General features: G+C 35.3%; 1 protein-coding gene across 1 annotated transcript in view; it reads left to right on the top strand.

Moving 5' to 3' along the window:
- LOC129211951 (connector enhancer of kinase suppressor of ras 2-like) overlaps positions 1-18,444 on the top strand; it is a 209,535-nt gene that overhangs the window by 68,079 nt on the left and 123,012 nt on the right. The window contains exon 2 of the mRNA XM_054839775.1: positions 2,745-2,908. Within this exon, the coding sequence (XP_054695750.1) occupies positions 2,745-2,908 (164 nt within the window). The remainder of the gene's footprint in view (positions 1-2,744; positions 2,909-18,444) is intronic.

Below are 18,444 nucleotides of genomic sequence, written 5' to 3' on the forward strand. Positions count from 1 at the left end.
GACACTGTGTAACTTGGGAATAGTGGTTTAATTTTATTTACTTACATATAAAACAGAGCTAATGTCCCTTACTACTTTGTGGTTATGAATCTTAACTAATTCAAGTTTTATCTGTAAACAGAAATTATATTGAGAAAATTGCATAAAGAGCGCTAATGAGGCCTAAGTGGCTTGAGGAAATAAATATTCCATTTGGTTTGGTGAGTCAAAATAATCTCATTCTGTACTCTTCCTAATTGCATCTTTGATATTTTCATGCTAAAAACAATTATAGCCATGATAATAAAAAATGAAACTACTAATGGCTAAACTCTTGCTTTGTAACACCTCAGACTTCTCAAGCACAACGCTTTACATTGCAGGAAAAGGAATAATGCAATACAACACCAAGCTCCTAGAGAGAGAGAGAAAAGCAGAGCGCGATGGACAAATTCTTTTTTTTGTGTGTATTTGTTAGATGCTGTCATGCTATGCGACAGCCTGGTCCCTTTAATGATATATTTCTGTATTCTGTTGTCAACTGCCATGCTGTTTGCACCATTAAGTAAACGCCTTCTAAAGATGTCCTGGGGAGCTATTACAGAGCAGTATGAATAATACAAATTTCCCATTTTGCTCTTCTGTCATACATTCTCTCTGGCACAAAGGCACATTTACTACATCTGGCTAAACAGTTTTCATAGGATGTCACATTCATTTGGTATTTTCTAAATCTTTCTGAACACTACAAATGCTTATTTGTGGCCTCTGCTACTAAATTTTTAAATCAATTTGCTTCACTTTTGTTGAAAATAATTTAATTTCTGATATCAGTTTCACTCATTGGTGACTTTTTCTGAGTTTTAACAAATGTGCATTAAAAGCAAATCTGGCACACGTGGGTTTGGAAATTTGCTCTGAAAATGTTTCTAAGAATTGTTCTTGAGCAAGGAGGGAACAGAAATGTGTAATGGCTCTGAATTTCAAATGTTAAATATGAAATGCAGAACTTGCAGTGACCAGTTTTCAACCAATCCAAACTGAAATATACTTACATAAAATCATTCATTAAATCATTTAAAGCCATGAACAGATGCAGAGATAGTCTCCTGTTTGCAGACCATTCCTGAACAGAGAAAAGGCTTAGGTATTCGTTACAGACTTCTGATTTGAGCTTTTTTTAAAAAAAAAAAAGTGAAAAGAAGGGGGAAAAAAACACCAACCCACACCAAACAAACAAACAAACCCCACAAAAAAACCCAAAAAACAAAATTCAAACTACCTCATACTTATGAATAACACCATAAAGTATGACATTTTATATCACTAATCTAACTTTTATGGGATATATGTATAAGTGACTATAGAGCTATGTATGTTACTTGGTAAATGATAAATGAACACTGTAATGTAATTTAGGACTTTTAGTCCTAAGTTTACAGAGTAAATAATTGAGTAATTTTGAAAGATAAGTTAATTGAAGGAAACTGCAATATATCCCCTTGTATTTATGGAACAGAAGACAAATACATTGTTTTATTTTATTTCTTGTGTAGTCCCAGTCCTTGTGTCTGAACTGAATTATTCTGGCTTAATTGAGTCTTAATGGGGTAAAATTCAGCATGCCAAATATAAGGTGTCAGATCTTTGTCAGATACTCTGTTTAAAAACCTGAGAATAGACTGACATGAACAATATCACCTATTTTTGACTACAGGATAGTTTTAAACTTCACATTTTCTGACTTCAGCTTCCACAAGCTTTCGCTTCCCAGCAGGTGGTTTGGTTATTCTGACCAAGTCCTCCTGGAATTCTTAGTGTCCAGAGATGGAGTTCTAATTCAATTGAATTAAATCGCTTAATATTATCTAAGGAGGTATGCTTATAAATGGAGTAATAGATAGTAATATATGTTTTTGGTGAACTTCCTCCATTCTCTTGTTTAATTCGTTTAGTGTTCTGGTACTAATTTATAGGAAGATATTTCTGTTCATCATTGCCAAACTGTATCATCTGGTTACTTAAAAGGACTTTTGTGGTTCAAAAGATGTTAAAATAACTACAAATTTCTCTTTAAAAAGAAACTAAGTTACATGATAGAATTATCTGTTTCCTTACATTAATAATCCAGGAAATGAAGACAATATTAACCTTTGCTTTATTCCTGTTTAGATTGCATATGTAAGAACTTTTAAACAAACAAATGAGAACAATATTGTTCATATGCCTATTGCTTTCCTTTTTTTTATATACATTGTGTTTTCTTAGTTTTTTAGGTTTTTTTCTTAATTTCTCATTAATTTAACCATACTGGTAACTTCCAGTGTATTTCATAGAAGGCTGCAAGCAGAAATTATGATATTTCAAAGCTCTATCTTCCTTAAATGTGCAAGTTGGTTATTTCAGTGGTTTCTGGATATCAGTACTTTTTAGGGATCTTGGGTTTACTTGCTTCACTGCAGGACAAATAATTGAGAGTCAAAGTGTTATACTTACTCTTAGTAGATGAAATATTATTGAAGCTGAATTTTTTTAGGTCTCCAGAAAATCATAAGAATGTTGAAAATAATGTCAGTAATATAAACTTTTCTCTTTAGTACTATGTGCTATGCTATGCAAATTATAATTTTCTTGCACATTTTCCATAATAGATCCGAACAAGGAATTTTACTTGTATTCCCAAAAAATCCCTATATTTGTGAATTACAGAATTCTGATTGTTTGTCTTCGTTCTCTGAATATGCGCTGTTGGCTTTTTTAAATAGGCCTTGATGATTGCCTCCAACAATACATCAAAAATTTTGAAAGAGAAAAGATCAATGGTGAACAGCTGCTACACATCACTCATCAAGAGCTTGAGGAACTGGGAGTCACTCGCATTGGCCACCAAGAACTGATACTGGAAGCAGTTGATCTGCTATGTGCGTTGGTAAGTGATTTCTTGCATTGCTCATCTTAATGATCTGGGTTTATACACTTCCAATCTGAAGCTAAAATAACGTAGACCGCACTCTACAGCTTGTACAGACACGGTGGCTTTGCTTCATTGAAGGACAGACATGTACAGGCTTCTTTCAGCTGTAAAGAAACTATATATATCCATTTTATGATTATGAATGATGGGCTTTTATTGCTCTTTCTCCAACTTTCTTGGTCTTGCAGTCAAATACTGTTGACTATCACTACTGGCATCCATATGTTTCTGTAATTATATGCCATATGCCCTCGTATTTAACGGACATTTGCCACACTATACTAAACCAAGTAGACCTGAGTGTTTTAACCATGCCAGCATTCAAAAGGATGGTACTAAGGAGCCAGAAGGTAATGCTAATTAGACTGGAAGATTGTTTAAAATGAGCTTAAAGACAAGATTGGGATGATAAAATTGACTTTAGATAAAGTACAGACATGTGTGTCAAAGTTCTGGGCTTTTAGCAACCTGCAAGCATCCAAATTTGGAAGAACACTGGTTTTTCATATAACAGGCTATTAATTCAGTTAACCTCTTAATAAAGCATTTGACATCAGAAATTTTTTTTCTTCTGTTATTTAGTTCCTACCAGCTAATAAAATGCAATGTATTAACTTAATTCTAAAGAAAAAAATAACTGTGTGTAGGTGAACAGGTGAAAGGATATTGAAAATACAAAATGATAAAATAGTAAAATGATGTAGGTAGATTACATGATAGTCCCAGTATTCTGCTTTTTATCAGGAGTTCTGCTTTTGCAGAAACTAGGTTATCCTGTGAGGTTTTGATAAGATGAATTGTCTCCAACAGGGAAACTGGCACTTAGCAGTAAAATAGAAAACAAGTGGGATAGAATGCTCTTGATCTAAGAAAAAAGCAGTATGAAGTACCTTTTGATTATGCATATGCTTCTTGCAAGTACCTCTGATTACAAAATACCCTTAATGTTGCTTGAGATCTACTCTTACAAACTAAATAACATATATGTTATATGCCTTGATGCAGCTATACCTTTAAACCCGTGCATACTGTGTGACCCAACAAAATTTTGTGTTTTGGAACCATTTAAAATCGAATTCAAGAGTTTTTCCTCTGAAATGTCATTTTCCGCATAAAAAGGAACCAAAATACCCCACAACGTTATGGTGTGTTACCTAAGAACAATGTAGTGCTATGCCCTGGCACTAGTCAGAAAGAGCAGACCCAGGAAGTTCCCTCTGGAAAAGAACATCCTACCGTCAAGTGTGCCCATTAGGTGGACCCTTGTTGATTTTTTTTTTTTCTTTTTAAAACAAAGAAACTGTACCTCTTAAATGCTGGCCCTGCTGCTGGTCAGTAGTGCAGCTCTTCTCTTACTGTGCCATCTCATGACCTTATTTTTTTCTTTTAAAGCAGGATGGGGATTTTCCGGCTCCTGGTATGATTTATTTAGCCTCCTGCCTTTAAGCCCTTACCCTTCCTTTCTCACTCTCTCTAAAATGTTTTTTTTGCTTTTTTTTTTTCCCCCTGCTTCTAAACTTTTATCTCCCTGCCCATTTCATGTGCTTTCTGCTGAGTGAGTCTGCTGCCTGCGGCTCTGCTCTTGGGGATATTCTCTTGCTTCTGACATTTCTGCCTTGCTGCTGTGCACAACGCATTCTTCAATTCTTGCAGCTTCTTACTGAGCAAGGACCACAAGATAAAGTTTTACAAGACTAAGTATAATATCTATTTTAATCTGTAATAATTTATGAGAATTTTAAACTAACTAAAAAGCATCATGAAGAATTTCTCTTAATTCTTTTAAATAATGACAATAATTGAATGGTAGGAGATCTGATGCTGCCTTTATGAACACATGCAATACACCTCTAAAATGTTACAGTTGTATTCTTATTCTGTGTTAAATCTTGAAACATTAATAGATTATTACGCTAAAAACCTGGCTGCTGGTTAAGTCATCAGTGAAAATTGAATTGGAGTTCATCACTGAAATGGATTTTTAGACTAGTCTAAAAAAAACAGATGAAAGATCTTAGTTAAAAAATAATTTAAAATAAAAGGGGTATCTGTGTTTTGCTTATGCCTCTAAACAGGAACTGACACATAAGAAATCGTTTGAATCAGAATGTCTTAAGGAACGTGTCATTTTACCCCTAATTTCCAGTGTTACATTATAAGCAAACTTAATACAGCTTCTGGGCAGCTAGAATACAGCCCCAGTCGGTAAGATGTCAATATATTAACGCATTGTGTGTCTGTTTGTATATATGGATAGCGTACATAGAGTGCAAAGTATATTTGTAGATTCATATATACATATACTTGAAAAATTTTTTTCAAAGATTTTTATGAAAAGAATTGAAGGGAAACATCAATTCCAACAATCTGGTCTAAAATTCCATGTGTGGAGGGGTGGCAACAGCAGGAGCGATAGCTCTCTCCCTCTCTGCCTCCATTTGCACCATTCAGCATGGGAGGTGTTCCCAGTCCCATGCTGGCAGTGTCCACAGCACTATGCACACTGTGTGTTCTTCCTAGCTGGATCACAGATAGCTGCATTCCTGTTTACATCAATATATGTCAGTACTACTTTGTACTCTGCATATCATCCCCTCACTGGGCCATGTCAATGAGCATTGATTTTTTTTTTTCTTCCCTGTACGTGGATTTCTTAATTGATTTCTGTTTGGCAATTGACAGTGTCCAAGTTACATGACCTATTTCTTCCAGGCAGTATTAGCAGGATGTTCCGCTCCATCTTAGCTAGATGGGTTGTGTAACGCTTTAAACAGAAGCATCTCCAATGTACTGTACAAGTCTCTCAGGTAAGCTTAGGCTCAGTGATGCATCAGGAATTCAGCTGCACATTGGTCATGAGTTTAGCTGCAGAACCGCTATGTTGCTTCAGGAAACCAAGAGAAACTTGACTGCCTGAGCTCAAGCTCTTGGAACACACTGAAAGCGCATGTGGCGATGCCATATTTTCCATATGCGCTCCCTAAGGGCCTGGCCATCAGCCCACTGGCTTTTGGGGGGTGGGGAGGAGTGGGTGGATGGGGTTACACATCAGAGCAACGCCTCTGCTTCTATCATAGTGATGCAAACCATTACACAGCAATACATAACTAAATGCTGACCCATAACGAGGGTTCTAAGTGCAAGAGGAAACAAAAAATAAAGGAGGTACCTCCTGTGTCTTTTCTTCCCTGTCCTAAACCACCTAGTAACTAAACTGTCAAATGCAAATTATTAAAGGCAGGGAAGGTTTACTACTACGCATTTACCCCCGATATCATTTATATCCACTTTTCAGAAATAAGCATGGAAAAAACCCCCTAATATTGGTTATTTGATTCAAACCATCATATGATTTCTGAATAAAATCAGAAGTGATGTTCCTGATATGTACAATCCCAGATCATAATTTTTCTTTTGAAAGAAAGCTGAATTCAGAGCTTTATTTAACTAGGCATTACATATGAGAATCCTACCTAGAAAAGATTCTACACTGGAAGAACTGCAGTAGGAAAGGAGGAGACGTAAGAAACATAAACAGGGAAAAATAAAAGTATTTGGTACACCCATGCATAAGAGCAGTGGCAATATGGTGATATAGAAGTATATGTATTTTACCTTAAAAATTAAATGTTTTTAAATGTTAGAATAATCTGGGTTTTGAAAGGGTAACATTGAAGTGCAAAAAGTGACAGTATCTTTCACTGTAGGAGGGACAGTACTGGCACTTTCTTGGTATTGCTCAGGGTTGAATTTATGTGCTATGAAAGGAAAAGTCATAGGTGAGCCATACTTTCAGCTTTGATTCTTTGACCATTTTAGAGAGACATTTTTGCATAGTGTTTTAATTAAGAAGAAAATTGGGAATGATGGCTGGGGGGGTAGGGGGGGAATCCTATCCAGAAAGGATCAAAGTCCTTTCTTAGTAGTGTGGTCAGAAGCTGCTCTGTGATTATTTATTTGAAGTGACCTAAATAACAGCTATGGACTAAAAAGTGCAGGCCATTTAGGATTTGGACTGTAATTTTATTACAGCTGAAATACTAATCTGGATATGCATTGGAGGACTAGTTGCACAAAGGAATTGGCTGACTCCGAAGAAGTAGCAGAGCCTAGGGGAAAAAAATTCTTTGATAGACAGTAAAATATACTGGAAAGAAGAAAAAGGAGTACTTTTGAGGTCACCATGGGTTGCTGTTCAAATCTATGCAAGTAAATTTAATTTCATTAGGATAGTGTTAGAGTCAGTATGCTTTTAAAACCCACACAAATTAAAATATAAACAGTCTAGTGGGAAGAAAGACTTTGATAATGAATGGAAGAAAAATGAATGTAAAATGAAAAGCATGCTCAAATATAGATTGCATCTTAAAGTAATTAAAAGTACTGTTAATTCACAGGCATTCAGCTAGTGAAATTAGGCACTGTGCTGTGGTAGCATTTAAGGAGAAATAAAGATTAGAAAATTTCTCTCTCTGCAGTTCCTGCAAAAGCTAGCAAGCCAAGCATGATGGGTTTTTCTGCTAGAAGGCAAAATAGTCACCTGTGGGTCAACATGTTCATGGTGTGAGCTTAATTTGCTTGTATATTTACTACTTTTTTTAAAACAATATACGGAACATAGCTACCAAACAAATATACTTTTTCCCCCTAACTTTTTCTAACATATTTCTATATTAGGCATCTAACAAAATTACAACAGTATTTTGGAAAGCAGTTTGCAATAACTTATTTTGAAGTATGCCATGCTGAAGATGAAGCAGCCAGTCTCTCATATCTGTCTCTGTATCTATTGACAAGGTTGTTTCTTCTGAATTAAAACTATTCAAGGTTTGCTTAAATTAATACCTCTTTTTAATGGCCATACCTACAATGATCTCTCCTGAGATCCTTTTCATCTTTCATTTTACTAATACACTTTTTGTTTTGTCAGTACTGTGAGTTTACTGGGAAGTATTTTTTCTTACTTTACCTGCTATGTAATCAAATTTAATTTTTAACAAGTCCTTCGGTATGTCAGATACTGATTTTCCCCCCATATTTCAAAGGTTATTCAAAGATAATTATTCTAGACTGAAATCTTCATTTTATATATATATAGATGCTTAAATAGAAAGAAATAAATCTTCTTTCTTTGAAATAGAACACCATCTCTCTGAGCGAGACATGAAGAGATATTCCATCTCCTCAGTATGATGAGGAACCTGGCACATATGTTATTTTTGTCTATACAAACATATATGCATCCAGAGAGCTTTATTCATCTCAATTGGAAAAGAAGTTCAACTTCTGGCACTCCAGTGCTATTTATTATCTGTGCCAAACCATTGAATAAATACTATTGAATGGGTTAGTTAATTATTCCACATATTAGAAAGGATGTATCATCTTTTCTTAGTCTAATTAGCTTCTTCATTCTTTTTTAGCCTTTCAAATCTATCAATTTGGATAATATATAAACTACTATAATAAAATAAACTATTCTAAGGATTGCCTCTTGGTTTTCCTCATTTTAAAGTCTGTTGCCAATTTTTGCTTTTTTAAAAATCTTTTAGGATCAGGACATTGAGGGAAGATAAATAAGTTTGTACAAACAGTTCACAGTAGCCTAAAGTACTCTTGCTCACAGGTATTTTACACATGTGCGTATGTATTAGCTTTGCCATACTGGTAAGAAGTAAGAAATTCGAGGTCTTGCTAACCTGGTATTCAAGGAGAACCTTGAATGTAATTACATATTATTTGTGTTAACTACCTACCGCAAATGAAATTTTCATTGTGAAATCAGTGTTCCCTTACCAGATGCAAAGGCAGCTATGTGAGTTGATATAAGTAGAGAACAAGGTAGAGGGTAATTTTTCTTGATGTTTTCTCAGTTTTCCCTTTGAGGACCACTACCTCTACGCAAATTGTTCCATAGTAGGACATGTTTTCCCAGACTATTGTTTGCACAGTAAGAATATTTTGGAATACTGTAGCAGTACCACCAATGGTAGTATGAACGTTTAGCATGTAAAATTTTCAGAGGTACCCAAGCACAGGATTGCTTTAGAGGGAATTTAGAACCTAAGTGGCAAAGGAATTTGTTTTGTGTGCTAAGTTGCACTAGAAACTTAGGCTTTGGGCTCTTTTGAAAACATTATGAATTTATCAGTCTTGTTTGGCAACCGTACCTCAGTGGTCAAGGCCACAAAACCTCTGATGAAGGCACGGAACCCTCTGGTTCTATGATGTCTGCATATCATGCAGTCAAGAGCAGATTGGAAATGGTCCTATCAGGTATTCCAATATGTGTGGGAACTATGGTCATAAGATGAGGTGTATATAGTAGAAATAGAAGAACGGAGGTTGGCTGGTTTTACTCAAATTCCAGCTGGCTGCATACAGCCCAAATGGGGAAGAGAGTAGCAGCGAGTGGACTGCAGGTCAGGTGAATTCCAGTAGACCACATCTAATTCTCTTCCACAAGTAATGCATCCAATCTTTGTGGTATTAGGCTATCAAACTTCAGATAAATTGCTTCAGGCTATAAGTATTTCTGTACTCTTCCTGCTTAAGGCTGGATTTATGTTTAAAAAAAGAAATCAGGAAGAATACAAATTTGCTACATTGGCTCCTATTTTAATTCCCTGAATTTATGTACATCACTTGCCTGTAGAACAAGACGTTAACAGACTAATGAGAGAAAAAAGACTTTTTTTCTGTCTTTTGACATAGCTGAAAGACTTCTTGTCACATAATTCTTTTTCACAGAATAGGGAGAAACATGTTCTATTCAAAGTGTTAAATCTGTTCCAAAGCTTGTAATTTTCTTCTGAAAATGCATCTGTTTAAGTAGCAGGGAGCATGAGGATCCTAATCCATTGCAGGCTAGGCTGGTGAATAGGCTACTACAGGAACTACTGCATGCTTCTGAAAAATAAATGTACTTATTTCCATTTATAAATTTATAAAATAATCTATTTATAATAATCCCTTACTGTATTTTAGGTCTGGTTATATGTCTGAGTAAACTCAGTGGTGTTCTGTCAATGAATGTTTTATCCCTTGTCATATTATGAGTTGCTGTCATCACTGGTAGAGAACAGCAGACCATAATATATACAATTAAATTGTATTGCTACTTATTAGGCCAATGCACTAGGCAAAATTTATGCAAATGAATAGGTAGGCTAATGATGTGGTGCTCAAAAACTACATGTGTCCAATGCTGTAGACCAGGGCAGGAGGGAATATACTGGCTGAAATTCAATCCAAATAATGTTGGTATACATTATAATTTGTATATATTCTTCTACCCCTGGTTTAGGGGATGTTAATGGTACATTTGTTTCTGACATCATTTAGATTTCTTTTGAGACTTAGATCTGGAAGACGATGTTTTTGATTTCAGCCCTTCTGGATGTTCGGTTTCCTGAAGGCTGATGCTAGTGATCACAATTACTACTAGGGATAAAGCAGTGGACATTTTCCTTGCACAGTGATAGAAGAAAAACCTATATAGTAGCACTCCATTTCACTTCATGGTTGTTTCTGTTGAAACCAGCTGCCGTAACATTGCATGTTACGATCTTAAGTGAATGTTTATTGCTTCTTTTGCTTTGATTTCTTTGTGTTTCAGAAGGCATCCTTTATTCCATAGTAGTCTAGTTTGCCAAAACCAGCGGACAGCAAAACAGAAAGGCTGGCTTCTGCTTCTGAACCTCGTTCCCCTGCTGCCTTGCTCCAATATTCTGAATTGCTCTGTGTAAGCTCTCTCTTGTCCCGAGCCACAGACTAGCCAAGGTTTGGATACTTGATTTGTCTGCAGCAATGTGGAGATACCCTGTGGTCTCCTAAGGATACTTACCTAGCCTTTGTGGACTAATTAGAATTGACATATCCAATTAATTTATATGAATTATTGCTTTCCCTAGAATTTCAATGTGAAGTGTATGGAATAGCCCACTAGTGACGCATGAATAAGCTGTGCAGCAGAGGTCTCGCGTTTTCTTTTCCATCTTTTTCTTTCTACACTAAAGGAATTAAAAAGAAAGGTGCTTGTAATATTCGTGTCCTGCATGATAAAACGCATTGCTAGATTTCTACGTTGCTTTTGATAACCGTAGATTTGTATTTGATTAAAGCTTGCCACAGAAAGAAATCTCATGATTCTTATCAATGCTTCCACAAACATTAAGCTCTGAGATAAAACAGTGCTTTGCACCTTTTTTTTTCCATTTGTGAATGACATTTGTGGGGAACTTTGAGCTGAGAATGGATTTCTGTTTTTACAGGGCCTTGAGGAAAGCGGGCATTTAGTTTTTTGCAAGACTGTAAGTCCAGGAATAAGAGCCATGTGTTGACCACCTTGAAGGGATGAAGCTCTAAGTTGTAGTGTTGGAATTGGTGGGAGTCAGGTTAAACTTTTTAGACTACTCTGGTTTTGTAGCGAATAATATATAATACTAGTAGCAATGCTGTCACACAAAACAGCATATACAAACTGGTCAGCTGTCACAGCCTCTTATTTTGAAGAGTCCTTGCTTTTATATAGAATGCCCTAGGCTACAGAATATAATGTCTTTAGTAAATGTGCTGTTCACATAAGTGTTATGTTATGTGGTGCTTGACACTAAGCAACTGTGTCTTTCATTTGTGTAAAAGAGGGTATCAGTTTGGCACTTTTAGAGCCGTACAGCCAAGATGTCCAGATTCATGTAAACATACACAGTAAAATTAAGTACAGAGAAACTTTTATGAAAAGTGGCTTAGATAACAGAATCTTAGCCAGGAGAGTTTGGGTGAGTACCCTACCTTTTGAGAGCTGTGGAAATATCACTGATTTCAGTGCAGAAACATTAGCCAAATTTATAAATCGAGTTCAGACATCTTGTGGACTTCATTTAAGGTTTGCTTTGTTAAATTTTTGGTATATCCATTAAATTTTGGAACCAATAAAAACTTTTCTGTGATTGAATGTAGCACAGCTCTGACAGTGGGAATTCATCATTCTTCTGCTCTTTATTGGCTGACATAAAACATAATTACTGGTTGCTGATGGAAATCCACGTTAATTTACTGTGCTCAGATGTCCATGTGTGTGCTGACTTGTAAAAACAAGACTCATGTCCGTGGCTTAGATAGTCTTTATCCTTCTTGTTTGAATTCTTCATGCACAAGAAGGGGGAAAACTAGCAGTGGTGAAAAAAGTGCTGCTTCAATACCGGTAACTTTTCAGTTCTATCTGCTGTTGTCTTGCATGTTATACATACTTATTAGACCATTGCAGATATATGCTTCATGTTAAATAATTCTTACTGCTGACTTCAGATCATTGCTGCGATAAACATGTCTGGAAATAGTTGGCCTGTTCTAATCATTAGACTTTGAAAAGTTAGTGCTCCGTTGAGTAAAGCATAAAAATACAGATCTTGGAGAGTATGCTGTGATTTCATAAAAATGCCACTAAAACACCATCCTTTTGTACAAGAGTTAAACTCAGTAATTTTGAGTTCTAAATTCTGGAGTGCTCAGTGATATCTCTTCCTGTCTTGTCTTTTACTGTGAACACAGAAATATTTCAAGCAGGGTATATTGAAGGAAAATGTTGTTTTTCTAAAATCATGACTTGCAGCACAAAGGGCTTTCATGCTTTCCATCAGAAACTAGCTTGTGTTTTTGGTGTATTACAACATAACACCTAATCATATACTATTACATTAAACATTTTAATATATCAATTTCAGCCGGCTAATGGATTTAAATGATAACTTTGACTTGGGATGCTTTATTAAAAATCTTTTTACCAGAGCTGCTTGAATTGCCATACATATATGGGTGTGAGAAACATCCAAATATGAATAATTCTCAAAGCAGATCAGGTTTTTTGTGATTGCATTGCCCACGTCTGCACCAGTTCATCCCTGTAGAACCTGTAATAAGTTTTGCAAGTTTTAGCCGAACTGAACTGGACAGAACAGAAGGTCCACAAGGACTCCTGCATGTGCCATGGTAGTCAGCAGGTCACTAGAGGGGTGTATCCTAGACCAGTGACTTTCTGGGAGAAAATGCACTTGATCTGTGGGGAGCAGCATCAGCCATATGGCCAAGGACAGGTCTGTGCCTGTGGCCTCTGCAGCCAGCTCCGATGTGTCTCTTCCTGACTCCCAGAGTTGTGCCATCAGCCTCTGCTCCTGTGCAGATTGGCATGGGAGTCGTGGAGAAGGGGATGTGGGAATGAGCAGGACACAGACCATTGAATATCAGTCCTTTTCAGTACCGCTGAAAAATTTGTTATTCCTTACATTGCGATTTTAAAGCAGCATGTATAAATATTGGTGCGTGACTACTGGTTTGCCAGTAGTGCAGGAACTTCTGCTTGTGGTGTGCCGTCACTGCAAACCTGAGGACTAGAATATGCAGGCAGTGACAGACAGTTCATTGACTGGATCCAGCTAATGGAGTATTGATTCAGACCTAGGTAATTACATTAAATAGTAGGGGGAAGGTATATTAGATGAAAGAGGGTACAGGAAGAAAAAGGAAGAATAATACACACTATTGCAGGAAGAAATTAACTTTTCCCCATTAAATGAAAAAAGTATTATTCCACTAACATAAAATGTGAATTTCTTTACAATAACCCAAAAGCTCAGTGATATACAGAAATTTTCTTGATTTGTTTGTGTGTTCAGTCTTAAACATCAAAGAAATTGTTGTCTGTGTAATGGTCCGTGTGAAATACATTGGTAATTCTTAGACTTTTAATGAAAAATAATTGCATTACTGCTTATATGGTATTTAAATAATTAGGTATAAACAATATTCTGAACACTTAAAATTAACTTTTAATTTTTTCTGAGGCTGTAGATCCTTTTTTCCCACAGGAAAGCATTACATTTTATTTATTGCTCATGTGTTTCACTTGCAAAATCTTTCCCCTGAAAAAAGCAATAGTTAATTTTTTTTTTCTTTAGCATCCTGATTTGAAATGTGTACTGAATGATGCAATGCGTGTTATATTGCACTAGTAACAAGCACTATACCATAGAGATTTTCTGTGCGAAGGAAATACAGGGAGTATGTCAGTGTAAGTTAAGAATGATAACATTTTCCCTATGAAAAATTGCTTTTCTCATTGCAAGGAGCAATTTCTTTCATAAATTCCCAGTAAGTTTTTTTTCATACCTCTCTCTATTACAATGTCAACTGCTATAAGCTGCCTGAATTCCTGAGTAATTATCTGTGATCAGTTATTGTTATAGATAAATTCATATGCATGCAAATATATATATATGTATGCACATGCATATTCATGTAATTGTTGTTGACTGTGAGTTGCTTGAGCAGCCTTCAGCAAATTCATGACAAAAATAAATGAACTTTTTTCATATTCTCATTAATGCACATTCAAAAGAATCTTGTTACTAATTTAATTTTTGTATTCTTCTCTCTGAATTGTTATCAATAAATGTAATATACCTTTCCTGAATTGATATAACTTTTACATGGAACTACCAACTCTGCAAGACCCTAAGCTAAATGTCTGACCTAAGTGAAATGGTCAGTGTCGACCCACATTTAACAAAAGACAAGCCCATCATTTATTCTCTGAACTTTGAATAATTCACCACTGTTTAAAATTCTAATTTTGTGTCATGTACTGAATCTCTAATCCTCTATAATCTTGCATTTCTGCCTTATAATTCATTTTAAGAGGTACTTTAAAAATTGAGAAAATGAGACTTTCTGTGATAGGACAATTGGTTCTTACACAAAACCATGATTATTCTGAAATAAACAGCAAAGTTGAATTGGTCACAAGGTTTTAGTAACAAATAATAAAGGTGGGTGGTTATTGGACAGTGTACTACACATGTACGGCTTCATTAGATATTGCTGAGAAGGATGCAGCACATGAATAAAGAGCAGAGAGTACTGGAAAGGTATAGTAAAGGCTTGAGGCATCTTTATCCTTGAAATAAAGCCAGTGCAGTTCCCTGGAGTTCTAAAGAAGAATTTTGGGTGTAACTTAAGTATTTCTGAGAGAGACATAACGTATCAGCAGTGGCATGCAGCATGGTGAGCGCTGGGAAACAATTGCAGGAATGGTACTCACTAATGCAGGCAATATTTGGTAATAATTTTTAAAAGTTAGCAGATCATGGTCTAATATGTTTTGGGAAGTAATATCTACTAGGTGATCCTTTGGCTTTGTTTGTTTATCACGGTATCCCCGGTCAGCGTATTCCACGTAGCTTGTTTTCATACACATATGGAAGAGGTCAAGCCATCACAGATGTCTGGCTTACACATGGTTTTTAATTGAAGCCATATGCAGATCAGTCCTTACTTATTACTGAAGTAATTGGAAACAATTTATCTTGTGATGTGAAAAGAAGCCACAAGATAAACTAACTTCCTTCATCCTCTTGGGTCTTACTTTTGTGCGTATGAGAAAAGAAACGCTGCCACAGCTTTATTTTCCTACTGGTATATTTTCTGAGAGTTGACATTGAAGCTATTAAATATGCACAGATGTCAGCTTGACAGAGGACAAATGGTGTATGGATGGTGCAGTACATTCACCCTTTTACGTTAGTATGTTTGTGAAAAGGTTTTGTTATTTCATGCTGCTGTAATATTAAGGTTTTGCTCAAAAAATGAGAAAATATTAAATGCATTTTAAAATGAAGACTTTTTTAAAATGTAAATTATTTTCCAGTGAGTTTAGATCTAAAATCTTTATGAAGATAGAGTTGAGCAGAAAATGTGAATTAAATGTACAGTGGGCGAACAGTTACGGGGAGCTCAGAGGGCTGCTGCTGAAGTTCAAAGGAAAAGTAGTAAAAGCATTCTTTTTTGGAGAAACTCAAGTGCTATTTTAAGCACAGGTTAGGATCAATCTCTCCTGTTTCTGAATCTGATGGTTCATTGCCCCCACAGAAATAACTCTGTTGATGGTTCAGAGGTGCAAATGACCATGCTCCACTTTACAACTGAAATAAGACGACAGTTCTCCTTCCAGAGGCAATTTCTTCTCTTAAAAGTTTCCTTTTTTTAAAGCTTTTGTGAGAATGGGCATAAAATAGACAAATAATTGTTTCGGTGGTCTGGGTGATTCCAAGCAAAACATAGAATATCTAAACCAGCTGACCCCCAATATATTAGTCCTATTCTGTTTGTAATGTCAGACAATTTCAATATAACAAATACCTGTTACATCTAGATCATGTATTTTCATCTAGAAAATACAAAAGTTTGTTTTCACTGCATATGGTTTAAAAAAAATCATAAAACATCATTCTTTCTTACTATCATTCTATAGCCCCTGCTACACACCTCCAGTCTGGGCTACAATTTTAAATAATATTTATTAAACAGAACTATAAAAATATATATATGAGAGAAATAGCAAGGTATAGATATTTAGACCATGTAAAACCAGAAAAACATTCAAGTACTTGCTGAATGAGTAATCTAAATCTGTGAAGAAGAATATAAGAAGGTTTTAGAAGTTAAAAAATAAATAAATCTCTTCAAGGGGTAGAGAAAATAGAAGGAAGAAAATAGAAAAAATAATGGGAGAAAATTAAATTAAGATATCCCTTGAACACGGCCAGCAGACTCAGAGAGTGGTATGATCTTTAAAAATATATTTGGATGTATTACAGAGTGAAGCTTCTGTATGTTGAAGTGGCCCAAGTCATCTGAGACCAGATGTTGTGATCAAGGCATTTTTTTATTTGCATAAAGTTCTTTGTACTTGACATCATTATGGCATTAAGCAATCTACATAATTGAATGGCAGATTCCATGTTTTCACAGATCTTACCCAAAAATTACGTTGATGGTGTGTCGTGATGTGCTGGTTCATAGAGTGGTGGGATATAATTTTAAAAGGCATTTTAAGAAAATTCACACTTCTGTCACTGATTAGCTTGACAGAGATACTTGTGTATACAATTTGTTTAATGTTGTAGGACATTTTAAATGCCTGTGCTACATGTAATGAATTTAATTTTCTCATAACTTTTTGTGCTTTACATACTTGTACCACAGTAAAATATTCTTACTGTCTCTCTCCATAGATATGTATACATGCATAAACAGAAACATTAAGATGTTCCAGTTTATTCAAGCTTACCCAATAGAGTATTTGGATATTACAGAATTTAAATCAAGTTGACTTCATTAGGATTAAGCAGACCAAGAAGGCTTTATGCAGTTTGGTCAGAGATCTGTAGCGAGAGCTACAATGTAAAAGCTACTTAAAAAACGTTAAGGCAGGAGATAAGAGCACTGGTCAATTCTTGATCATCCTAACTATTTAATAATAGAAACTAGTATAGTGTGCGATTTTAGCCTGGCATGTAGTGGGTCAAGTCTTGTGACCCTTCTGGGATCCATGAACAAGAAATCTGCATACTATGTCTGTGATCATCTCTCGATCATCTTTTATCCATAGTCATGCCAAGGTCCAGTCTAGCCATATATTTTTTCATGTTTTCAGAGGAGGTGTCTGCAGGAATGTCACCTCATCTTCTGCTTTTTCCTCAGTTCCTCTTGCCAGCTGTCAGGTCATTTGACTCTCAACACTTAAACATAAATTTAACATTTTATTTAAATACCACATTCTGAAAAAACTTTTTCAGAAGCTCTTGATGGTCTTTTTGAATCCAATTTTTAAAGGAAAGCCTATCATGTTCTAGTCCTTATCTGAAATCAGAAACGCATGACTTTTTCAATAAAAATTTTTCAAGGCACCTTAATTATGCTTGATTACATTTGTATGCATCAATTACAATGGAAATGCTAAAGCTTCTGCTGGAAGTAAAAAATATAATGCAAATGTCAAGTTCTTAAGTTAAAATATTTAATCTCAGCACTATCTACTTAATGTATCTATTTACAAGATAATAGGAAGGTATGTGAAGTGCTTAGAAGCACTGTGACAAGTTCCAAATTATAGACTCAGGAGACCAGAAAGAACTGTGACACAATTTGCTCTGAAAGGTAGGATAATTATAATGGAAGGGAGGACTAGGGGGAGGAAAGCTACACAAAGGAAAAAATCGAGATGTTTCAGATAATGTACTCTAATGTGTATTATGATGTTGCATATTAACATGATATTAACATAGTTATTAATAAATTGCATACTTTTTATGAAATATCATTGTGTTCTGTGCACATAAACTAGGTTATAATACTGCAGTTTAACTGTCATAATAAACTGATAGGCAAATGTTATTAAAGATAGCAAGAAAGATTGTTTTTATTATATAGTGTTCCTAATTTACTGATTTAGAATGAGAAGAGCTTTTAAAGAAAAAGCTGAAACAAATTTGGGCAATGTTTTACTTGAACTGCAGTCCCCAGCCATTAAGATGGAAGGTATTTTCTTAATACATGTGTACTTTGCAAAACAACAGAGACTAGGATTTTATATAATTTTTAAAATACATAAATTATTGAATATTTTAGTTACAGTAGCACATATCCAGATGTGC

Source organism: Grus americana, chromosome 12 (genome assembly GCF_028858705.1).
Source record: "Grus americana isolate bGruAme1 chromosome 12, bGruAme1.mat, whole genome shotgun sequence".
NCBI classification, from domain to species: Eukaryota; Metazoa; Chordata; class Aves; order Gruiformes; family Gruidae; genus Grus; species Grus americana.